The sequence below is a fragment of the Macaca mulatta genome, chromosome 2 (genome assembly GCF_049350105.2).
Source record: "Macaca mulatta isolate MMU2019108-1 chromosome 2, T2T-MMU8v2.0, whole genome shotgun sequence".
In the NCBI taxonomy this organism is placed as follows: domain Eukaryota; kingdom Metazoa; phylum Chordata; class Mammalia; order Primates; family Cercopithecidae; genus Macaca; species Macaca mulatta.
This window is the reverse complement of record NC_133407.1, coordinates 114,222,348-114,234,994: the sequence shown is the minus strand read 5'-3', so window position 1 is coordinate 114,234,994 and position 12,647 is coordinate 114,222,348. Positions and strand designations below refer to the sequence as shown.

General features: G+C 36.0%; 1 protein-coding gene across 2 annotated transcripts in view; it reads right to left on the bottom strand.

The window, feature by feature from the left end:
- The window catches only part of DOCK3 (dedicator of cytokinesis 3), a 698,449-nt gene that overhangs the window by 620,257 nt on the left and 65,545 nt on the right, over window positions 1–12,647 (bottom strand). For both annotated transcript variants that reach the window (XM_077992951.1, XM_015130827.3), the window contains exon 2: window positions 4,394–4,477. In XM_077992951.1, coding sequence (XP_077849077.1) covers window positions 4,394–4,477 — 84 coding nt within the window. The remainder of the gene's footprint in view (window positions 1–4,393; window positions 4,478–12,647) is intronic.

The following is a 12,647-nucleotide window of genomic DNA, read 5'->3' as shown; positions in this document are numbered from 1 at the left end:
CCCAGATCATGCCATTGATGGGACTTACTTAAACTAAAAAGCTTCTGCACAGCAGAAGAAATAATCAGCAGAGAGTAAACAGATAATCCACAAAGTGGGAGAAAATCTTAACAAACTATGCATCCAACAAAGGACTAATATCCAGAATCTACAAGGAAGTGAAACAAATCAAGAAGAGAAAAACAAATAATCACATCAAAAAATGGGTTAAGGACAGGAATACACAATTCTCAAGAATTGTCCATTGAGAAATGCAATTAAAACCACAATGAGATACCACCTTACTCTTGCAAGAATGGTCATAATTTAAAAATTAAAAAATAATAGATACTGGCACGGATGTGGTGAAAAGAGAATACTTTTATACTGCTGATGAGAACATAAACTGGTACAACCACTATGAAAAACATGTGGAGATTCCTTAAAGAACAAAAAGTAGATCTATCATTCGATCCAGCAATCCCACTACTGGGTATCTACCCAGAGGAAAACAAGTCATTATACAAAAAAGACACATGCACACGCACGTTTATAACAGCACAATTCTCAATTGCAAAAATATGGAACTAGCCCAAATGCCCATCAGTCACTGAGTGGATAAAGAAAACATGTGGTGGTACAGACACACACACACATGCCATGGACTATTCAGCCATTAAAAAAAAAAAAAAAAAAAAAAAAATCATGGCATTCACAGCAACCTGGATGGAACTGGAGACCATTATTCTAAGTGAAGTAACTCAGGAATGAAATACCAAACATCGTATGTTCTCACTTGTAAATGGGAGCTAAGCTATGAGGATGCAAGTGCATAAGCATGATACAATGGACTTTGGGGACTTGGTTGGGGGAGGAGTGGGAGGTGGGTGAGAGACAAAAGGCTGCACATTGGGTACAGTGTACACTGCTCGGGTGATGGGTGCACCAAAATCTCAGAAGTCACCACTAAAGAACTTACTCATGTAACCAAACACCACCTGTTCCCAAAAACCCCATTGAAATTTTAAAATTTAACTTAAAAATAATTTTTTTTAAAAAGCTACATGCAAAAAACAAAAACCTCAAAAAATAACAGGTACTGGTGAGACTGCTGAGACAGAGGAATGCTTAAACACTGTTGGCAGGAGTGTAAATTAGTTCAACCATTGTGAAAAACAGTGTGGCAATTCCTCAAAGACCTAAAAACAGAACTGCCATTCGACCCAGCAATCCCAATATTGCATATATACCCAGAGGAACATAAATCATTCTATCATAAAGACATATGCATGTGTATGTTCACTGCAGCACTATTCACAATAGCAAAGACATGGAATCAATCTAAATGTCCATCAATGGCAGACTACAGAAAATGTGGAACACATACACTATGGAATACTATACAGCCATAGAAAAGCACAAGATCCTGTCCTCTGCAGGAACAAGGATGGAGCTGGAGGCTATTATCCTTAGCAAACTAACATGGGAACAGAAAACCAAATACCACATATTCTCACTTACAACTGGGAACTAAAAGATGAGAACACATGGACACATAGAGGGCAACAACAGACACTGGTGACTACCAGAGAATGGAGGGTAGGAAGAGGGAGAGGATCAGGAAAAATAACTAATGGATACTAGGCTTAATACCTGGGTGACGAGATAATCTGTACAACAAACCCCTGTGACATGAGTTTACAAATATAACAACATGTACATGTACCCCTGAACCTAAATCAAAACTTAAAATAAATAAATATTCCAATTAAAAAAAAATACTACAAATAGAACTACTATATGGCTGAGTGCGCTAGCTCATGCCTCTAATTTCAGCATTTTGGAAGGCTGGGGTGGGCAGAGCCCAGGAGCTCAAGACCAGCCTGCCTGGGCAACATGGCAAAACCCTGTATCTACCAGAAAATGCAAAAATTAGCCAGGCCTGGTGACATGGTGCACCTGTAGTCCCAGCTACTTAGGAGGCTGAGGTGGGAAGATCACCTGAACCCAAGGAGGTCGAGGCTACAGTGAGCTGTGATGGCACCACTGCACTGCAGCGTGCTGACAGAATGAGACCCTGTCACCAATAAAGATACTCAAGATATGGAATCAATCTAAGTGTCGAATAACAGATGGATGAAGAAAATATGTTGTATATACACAATGGAATACTATTCTGCCATAAAAAAAATACTGAAATCCTGCCATTCGTAGTAATGTGAATGGAACTAGAGGACATTATGTTAAGTGAAATAAGCCAAAAAGAGAAAGTTAAACACCTCATATTCTTACTCATACGTGGAAGCTAACAAAAAAAAAAACCTGAACCAAGGACACTGGGAGGGGAAGGGTAAGGGAGGATTTGAAGAGATTTGTCAAAGGATACAAAATTACAACTAAATAAAAAGAATGAGTTCTAATGTTCTATCCCATATGACTATAATTAATAATAATATACAGTTTCAAAAAGCTAGAAGCAAAATATTGAACTTTCTCAACCAAAAGAAATGATGTTTAGGATAATGGATATTCTAGTTACCCTGATCTGATCACTATATATGTATCAAAACATCACTATGTACCCATGAATACAATTATCATTTGTCAATTAAAAAATACAAATTTTAAACAGAGCCTGGCACGCCCCTCACTCTTGCTTTCTCTCTTGCCATGTGATCTCTGCACGTACAGGCTTCTCTTTGACTTTTGGCATGAGTGGAAGCTTCCTGAGGCCCTCACCAGAAGCAGAAGTTGGTGTCACAGCCTACAGAACCATGAGGCAAATAAACCCCTTTTCTTTATAAATTATACAGCCTCAAGTACTCCTTTATAACAACAAATAAACAGAATAAGACAGTAGGTATTGTCTCACTTTCAGATCTCAGTGAAAACTCTTTCAATATTTTACGACTGAATATGATGTTTGCTACAGGTATTTTAGTAGCTACCCTTTATTAGATAAAGAAAATTACCTTCTATTCTCAGTTTCCTTAGAGTTGTTATCATAAAAGGGTGCTGATTTATACTTCTGTTCTTTAAAAAACTTTAAACGGGTGTAGCTCACTTTCCAGAAAAAGTGCATTCCTAAATATATATGATTCCTGGGTCATGGTAGGTTACATGTCCCCCCATACCCCTCTTAACAGTAACCCAACTAGATTAGAGCTCCACTCCCATATACATTGGTTCTATACCCACACTGCAACAGTTCTACTTCATTATATCATCTGAGACGGCTTGTAGCCATGCTGAACTGCTAGTCCAGGCTGCCCAAGTTATTTCCCATGGCATCAATTTTGCTTTTGTTAATACTCTGATTTTGTGTAATTTCTCTCTAAATTTATTTTTCCCACATATCTTATTGATTTAAGTACAGATTCTGGAGAACATGATCCATCTGAAGAATGTGTAAATGTTACAGTAGAAATACCCATATATGCCACAGAAGAGGATAGCCGTCAAGCCAAACTACATTTAAACGTATTTAGGCTGGGTACAGTGGCTCACGCCTGTAATCCCAGCACTTTGGGAGGCTGACGCAGGTGGATCACCTGAGGTCAGGAGTTCAAGACCAGCCTGGCCAACATGGTGATATCCCATCTCTACTAAAACTACAAAAATTAGCTGGATGTGGTGGCGGGTGCCTATAATCCCAGCTACTAGGGAGGCTGAGGCAGGGGAATTACTTGAACCCAGGAGGCAGAGGTTGCAGTGAGCCAAGATTGCACCATTGCGCTCCAGCCTGGGCAACAAGAGCAAGACTCCCTCTCAAAAAAAATTATAAATAAAAATCAAAAAATATTTAAGGGCTTGTTTTAATTAGGACTAAAGATGCCGAGTCAATCAGATGGAAACGCACAAATGAATGGACTATAAGGTAGTTCTATTCAAAGGCAGCTAAGCATGGGTAGATTACCTATTTGTAAAAAATAAATAAGAGGGCACAAAATACAGTTAGATACAATGAGTAAGATCTAGTATTTGATAGCACGATAGGGTGACTACAGTCAGCAATAATTTGTTGCACATTTTTGAATAATTGAGGGAGTACAACTGGAACTTTTGCAACACAAAAAAAAGTAAATGCTTGAGGTGATAGATACTACATTTACCATGCGACTATTACACATTGTATGTCTGTACCAAAGTATCTCATGTACCCCATAAATATATGTAAAAAACATGTTCTGACAGCCAGAAATTAATTATCTAATTGTTGCTAATACATTAGAATCAAAAAAGCTCACACCTTTATGCTGAACATAGATCAGAAAGAATTTTATATAACACTATTTCATCATGTGACTAATTATGGCTCCAGAATTACTGCTTATAATCTTATTAGCACAAAATAAATGTATATAATACTGCCAAAAATGATCACAATTTATGTGCTTTGTAGGTCCATACTCACCTTCACATTTTTCAAGAATCTGGACTGTTTCTCCTATTTCTAAGACCAACCCTTGAGGGACAGATCCTCGAAAGCTGCATATCACTAGAAAAGCAAGGATAAACACACCAATTAGCATTTTTAAACACTGAGACAGGGTCAGAGTCACTGAATTAAGCACTAAATTTTCTTAAATGTATACCTTCCCTTCTTTACTAATTCCTCTTTCTAAAGTGTAAACCCCTTTCCATTTAATCTACATTTTGAAAAATAATATTAGCAGTTTGGGACAATAAGACACATTGTGGGAAAACTGCTATCCATGAGTGGTGGGTTCATGTCTGCTTGTAGAAAAACATTTCTATTAACAGAGTCTCTGTCCCTTGGATACCCTGTGTTCGAGTGTCCTTTTTCAGCAAGTTTGTATCAATTACTTAAGAAAAAAATAATATTAGGAGCTTCTTATCTACCACAAGCAAACAAATAGATATGTTTTAAAAGAATCGTCAAATAAATTTGATCATGCTTTGAAAAGCAAAAATCTCATAATAAAGATGAACAGAAATTAATGAAATAGAAAGCAAATGCACAACAGAAAAAATCTATAGATAACAATCAAAATCCCATAACTTTTTTAAGGAAATTGACAAACTGATTCCAAAATTCATATAAGAATACAAAGAATAAAGAAAAGCCCCATCTTACCTCAAAGTAATAAAAGCCATATATGACAAACCCACAATCAAATCACACTGAATGGGGAAAAGTTTAAAGCATTCCCCCTTAGAACTGGAACAAGATAAGGATGCCCACTTTCACTTGTCTCTGACATAATACTAGAAGACCTAATCAGAGCAATCAGGCAAGAGAAAGAAATAAAGGGCATCCAGATTGGAAAAGACGACGACAAACTGTGACTATCCATCAATGATATAATCATACACCTAGAAAACCCATCATACAAAAGATTCCTAGATCTAATAAACTAATTCAGTAAAGTAAGGTCTCAGGTACAAAATCAATGAAACAAATCAGTAGCACTGCCATACACCAAAAACCAATCTGAGAATCAAATCAAGAACTCAATCTCTTTTACAACAGCTGCAAAAAATAAAAATAAAATACGTAGGAATATACTTAACCAAGGAAATTAAAGATCTCTACAAGAAAAACTACAAGGCACTGCTAAAAAAAAAAAAAAAAAAAAAAGTCACAGATGACACAAACAAATGGAAACACATGCCATGCTCACAGATAACAAGAATCAATATTGTAAAAATGACTGTACTGCCAAAAGCAATCTACAGATTCAATGCAATTCCCATCAAAATATCATCATCATTTTCCCCAAGAACTAGAAAAAACAATCCTAAAATTCACATGGAACCAAAAGAAGGCCTGAACAGCCAAAGCAATATTAAGTATCACATTATGGGACTTTGAATTATACTACAGGGCTATAGTTACCAAAACAGCATGATACTGGAATAAAAATAAGCAATGAAAAAAAAATAGAGAACCCAGAAATAAAGCCAAATGGTATTCAACGAAGCATACAAAAACATAAGCTGGGAAAAAAAAAACCACTGATATGGTTTGGCTCTGTGTCCCCACCCAAATCTTATCTTGAATTGTACTTCCATAATTCCCACGTGTTGTGGGAGGGACCTGGTGGGAGATAACTGAATCATCGGGGCAGTTTTCCCCATACTGCTCTCATGGTAGTTAAAAAGTCTCACAAGATCTGATGGTTTGATAAGGGGAAACCCATTTTGCTTGGCTTGCATTCTCTCTTCTCTTTGTCTGCTGCCATGTGAGAAGTGCCTTTCACCTTCCACCATGATTGTGAGGCCTCCCCAGCTACATGGAACTGTAAATCCAATAAACCTCTTTCTTTTGTAAATTGCCCAGTCTTGGGTATGTCATTATCAGGAGCATAAAAACGGATTAATACAGACACCTTATTCAATAAATGGTGATGAGAAAACTAACAAGCCACACGTAGAAGAATGAAACTGGGTCCCCATCTATCTCTACACACAAAAAAAAAAAAAACTCAAGATGGATAAAATACTTAAATCCAAGACTTGAAACCTTAAAAATTTCGCAAGATAACATCGAAAAAACTCTCCTGAACATAGGCTTAAGCAAAGAATTCCTGAGTAAGATCCAAAGGCAAATGCAACAAAAACAAAAACAAATAAATGGAACCTACTCAAACTAAAAAGCTTCTGCACAGCAAAAGAAATAATCAACTGAGTAAACAGACAACCCACAAAGAAAATATCTGCAAACTATGCATCTGACAAAAAAACTAGTATCCAGAATCTACAAGGAACTCAAATCAGCAAGAAAAAAAAAATCACATAAACAAGTGGACAAAGGACATAAATAGGCAGTTCTCAAAACAAGATAGACAAACAGCCAACAAACACATGAAAAACAAAAATGCTCAACATCATTAATCATCTGGGAAATGCAAATTAAAACCACAATAAGACACCACCTTCCGCAAGAATGGTCATAATTTAAAAATCAAAAAACAATAGATGTTGGCATGGATGTAGTGAAAAGGGAGCACTTTTACACTGCTGGTGGGAGTGTAAATTAGTACAACCACTACAGAAAACAGTATGGAGGTTCCTTAAAGAATTAAAAATAGATCTACCATTCGATCCAGCAATCCCACTACTGGGTATCCATTCAAAGGAAAAGAAGTCATTATATGAAAAAGACACATCCACATGCATGTTTATAGCAGCACAATTCGCAACTGCAAAGACATGGAACCAACCTAAATACGCACTGACCAACAAGTGGATAAGAAAATGTGGTATATACACACCATGGAATACCACTTAGCTATTAAAAGGAATAAAATAATATCTTTTACAGCAACTTGGATGGAGCTGGAAGGCATTATTCTAAGTGAAGAAACTCAAGAATGGGAAAGCAAATACCGCATATTCTCATTTACAAGTGGGAGCTACGCTATGAGGACACAAAGACATACAAAGTGATATAACAGACTCTGTGGACTTGGTGGAGGGAGGTTGGAAGGGGCTGAGAAATAAAAGACTACATATTGGATACGGTGTACACTGCTCAGGTGACAGGTGCACTAAAATCTCATATTTCATCACTAAAGAACTCATCCATGTAACCAAAGCCTACCTGTACTCTCAAAACTATTGAAAAAACTAAGAAGAAACTCCCTGTCAATCTTAAAGAACTTCCGCTACTGTAAATCAAGTCTTATAATCTAAAAACTGGTTCTTTGAAAACACTAACATTGACAGATATCTAGAAAAACTAATTAGGAAAAAAAGAAAAGAAACAAATTATCAATATCAGCAATCAAAACATTAAAATCATCATAAAAGGATATTACACAACAAAAGTTATACCAACTAATTTGAAATTGTACATGAGAGATGAATTTACAGCAAGGCAAAATCTACAAAAACTGGCAGAGAAGTTAAAAATTTAAATAGTCCTATATTAAAGTAAAGTGAATCTGTAATTAAAAACTTCCCACAAATGAAATACCAGGTCCTGATGACTTTATCAGTGAATCTGTCCAAATATCTGAAAAAAATAACACCAATCATAAATAATCTCTTCCAAAGAGGGAATTCATTTTGAACTCAGCATGATAGCAAAGCCTGAGAAAGACATGAGATGAAAGGAAAATTACAGGCTAATCTTTCTCATTAATATAAACAAAAATATTTTTTAAAAAATACAAAGCAAATCAAATCCAATTATGCATAAAAAGGATGAAGCATCATGACCAGTTGGGGATTATTCCAGGAATGCAAGATTGGTTTAATATTAGAAAAATCAATGAAGGAAAAAAAAATCATATGATCATCTCTATGTATGAAAAAACTGATAAAATTCAAAGTCCACTCATGACAAAAATTCTTAACACAATAAGACTAGAAGAGAGCTTCCTTAATCTGATAAAGAGCATCTACAATGTGTCTATAGCAAACATCATATACATCAGTGATATATGAAACATTTTATCACTAAGATTAGGAACAAGAAGAGGACAGTCACTGTTACTATTTCTATTCAACACTGTATGCAGGACCAGTCAACACAAATAAGGCAATTAAAGGTGTAATAATTGGAAATGAGGAAATAAAACTGTCTTCATCAGCAGGTCTGACTGTGTATGCAAAAAAGTCAAAAAGAATATAGACATAAACTATTACAACAAATACATGACTGTAGCAAGGTCACTAGATACAAAGTGAATATTTTTAAGTCTATATATCAATAAACAATTAGAAAATTAAATGTTTTGAAAAATACACCACTTAAAACAATATCAAAAAATGCCATGTAACTGGAAATAAGTCTAATGAGACATGTAGAAGAACTCTACACAAAAAGCTATAAAATATTAGAGACATTAAAAGCCTAATAAAAGCATACATCATATTAATGAATTAGAAAACTCAATAGCATAAAAATATATATTCTCCCTAAATTGATCATTACATTCTCTGCAATCCCAATCAAAATCCTAATAAACTTTTTTGTAGAAATCAATAAACTGATTCTAAAATGTGTATAAAAATGCAAAGGATGAAGGAGGTGAACATATACTAAGAGATATCAAGCCTTTCAGTTGCAAAGAAAATAAGCTGTGAAAAAAATGTATATACCATGAGTCTATTTGCATGCGTATATATGTGTATATTTATATTTGATCTCTGCTGAAGACATCAAACCTGCTATTGGTAATCTGTATACTGTGGGAATATTTGGCTATATTTTCAAATACTTGTAGCATTATAAATCTGTAAATGTTTTAAATTCTCAAATTTAAAACAATTTAATTAATTTAATAAAATTAAATTCTTAAATGTATTTGGAAAATAAATTCTGAACAAAAACTTCTCAAATTTTTTAAAACTTTAAAAAACAGTTATACCAAGCTCTCACTTAATATTGTACAGACTTGGGAACTGTTAAGAAACATCAGATACTCATCGGTATCTTACTCTGACTACCAAGAGAAAAAGAAATGGTCTACCCTAGGATTTACTGCATCGAACCCTCCAACGGGGAGGGGAAAGGATTAGGTTCTGTAGTCTCAAGTCATTGCAGGTAGCCACAAATTAACAATGATACAGCTGTCTAAGATCAAAGACGTATTCTAAGCATGGCTCATAAATAAAACTACAATGAATTGCATAAGCACTTAAGAATTTAACATCAGCAGTTCTTTTACTCTTTAACAAACTCTTTATTGAGGCCCTTACTATTAAATTTCAATCTCCGGAGCACTCACCACCACTCCTGTCTTCTTATCTACATCACTAATTAACAAGAACATGTAAATTAACAACAGCCTTCATTGCTTAAAATTGAGTGTTTCGGCCAGATACAGTGGCTCACGCCTGTAATCCCAGCACTTTTGGGAGGCCAAGGCGGGTGGATCACAAGGTCAGGAGATCGAGACCATCCTGGCTAACACCGTGAAACCCTGTCTCTACTAAAAATACAAAAAAATTAGCCGGGTGTGGTGGCAGGCACCTGTAGCCCTAGTTACTCAGGAGGCTGAGGCAGGAGAATGGCGTGAACCTGGGAGGCGGAGCTTGCACTGAGCAAAGATTGTGCCACTGCACTTCAGCCCGGGCGACAAAGCAAGACTCCATCTCAAAAACAAAAAAAAAAAATTGAGTGTTTCATGTGTATTCAGAGAACCCATGTAAACTTCCCATTTCCATAACAATCTTCCTTCTACATTGGCTTTCAAATTATTTTTTAAAAACTAATACAGATCAATGTCATGAAGTGCTTCCCATTTTCTTCTAGTAGTTTTAGAGTTTCAGGTCTTACATTTAAGGGTTTAGTCCTTTGTGAGTTGATTCTTGTAAATGGTAAGAGATAGACGTCTAGTTTAATTATTCTGCATGTGAATATCCAGTTTTCCCAGCATAATTTATAGAAGAAACCATTCTTTCCCCAATCAGTATTCTTGGCACCTTTGCCAAAATTAAGTTGGCTGTAATTGTGGACTTATTTTAGGTTCCCTATTCTGTTCCATTGGTCTATGTGTCTGCTTTTATGCTAGTACCACACTGTTTGGGATAATATTGCTTTATTGTATATTTTGAAGACAAGTAGTGTGATGCCTCCAGCTGTGTTCTTTTTGCTCAACATTAGGTATTCAGGGTCTTTTGTGGTTCCATACTAATTTTAGGATTTTTTTTTCCTATTTATGTGAAGAATGTCATTGGTACTTCGATAGGGATTTCATTGAATATGTATATCATTTGAAATAGTATGGACATTTTAACAATATTAATTCTTCAAATCCATGAGCATGAGATCTTTCCATTTATGTGTGTCCTCTTCAGTTTTTGTCATTAATAGCATTAGTTTATCATTGTAGAAATCTTTCACCTCTTTGGTTAAATTTATTCCTAGGTATTTTTTGTTTTAGCTATTGTATATGAGATTGTTTTCTTGTGACTGAATATTCGTAGCATATATAAAGTTACAGATTTTGTATGTTAATTTACGTTTATTTTTAATTTTTGTGGATACGCAGTAGGTGTATATGCTTATGGTATACATGGGATGTTTTGATACAGGCATACAATGTGAAAATAAGTGCATCATGAAGAATGGAATATCCATCCTCTCAAGCATTTATCCTTTGAGTTACAAACCAATTACACTCTTTAAGTAATTTTAAAATGTAAATTAAGTTACTGACCATAGTCACCCTGTTGAGCTATCAAACATTAGGTCTTGCTCATTCTTTGTAACTATTTTTTGTACCCATTAACCATCTCCACCTCCCCTCACCCAGCCACCCACTACCCTTCGCACCCTCTAGTAACTATCCTTCTATACTCTGTCTCCAATAATTCAGTTGTTTTGATGTTTAGATCCCACAAATAAGTGATAATATGTGATGTCTGTCTTTCTGTGCCTGGTTTATTTCACTTAATATAATGATCTCCAGTTTCACCCATGTTGTTGCAAATAAAAGGATCTCATTCTTCTTTATGATCGAATAGTACTCTGTAGTGTATGTGTACTACATTTTCTTATCCATTCATCTGTTCATGGATGCTTAGATTGCTTCCAAATCTTGGCTATTGTGAACAGTGCTGTAACAAACATGGGAGTGCAGATATCTCTGATTTCCTCTCTTTGGGGTATATACCCAGCAGTGGGATTGCTGGATCACATGGTAGCTCTAGGTTCTGAGTTTGGTTTTTTGTTTTGTTTTTTTTTTTTTGAGATGGAGTCTCGCTCTGTCGCCCAGGCTGCAGTGCAGTGGCGCGATCCCGGCTCACTACAAGCTCCGCCTCCCAGGTTCACGCCATTCTCCTGGATCCTCGTGATCCGCCTGCCTCGGCCTCCCAAAGTGCTAGGATTACAGGCGTGAGCCACCACGCCTGGCTGATAGCTCTAGTTTTAGTTTTTGGAGGAACCTCCAAACTGTTCTCCATAGTGGTTGTACTAATTGACATTCTCACCAACAGCATACAAGGGTTCCCTTTTCTCCACATCCTCACCAGCATTTGTTATTGTCTGTCTTTTGGATATAAGCCATTTTAACTCGGGTAAGATAATATTTCATTGTAGGTCTCATTTGCATTTCTCTGATGATCAATGATGTTGAGCACCTTTTCATATGCCTGCTTGCCATTTGTATAACTTCTTTTGAGAAATGTCTGCTCAAATCTTTGGCCCATTTTTTGATCAGATTATAAGATTTCTTTCCTACAGAGTTGTTTGAGCTCCTTATATTTTCTGGTCATTAATCCTTTCTCAGATGGGTAGTTTGCAAATATTTTCTCCCATTCTGTGGGTTGTCTGTTCACTTTGTTGATTGTTTCCTTTGCTGTGAAGAAGCTTTTTAACTTGATGTGATCCCATGTGTCCATGTGTGCTTTGGTTGCCTGTGCTCTGAGGTATTGTTTAAGACGTTTCTGCCCAGACCAATATCCTGGAGATTTTCCCCAACGTTTTCTTGTAGTAGCTTCATTGTTTGAGGCTGTAATCCATTTTGATTTGATTTTTGTATATGGCAAGAGATAGGTGTCTAGCTTCATTCGTCTATATATGGATATCCAATTTCCCCAGCACCATTTATTGAAGAGACTATCTTTTCCATAGTGTATTTCTTGACATGTTTGGTGAAAATGAGTTCGCTGTAGGTGTGTTAACCTTAACCCTAACCCTAACCCTAACCAGTCAGTTAAGGTTACAGCTAGGGTTAGGGTTAGACAAATCC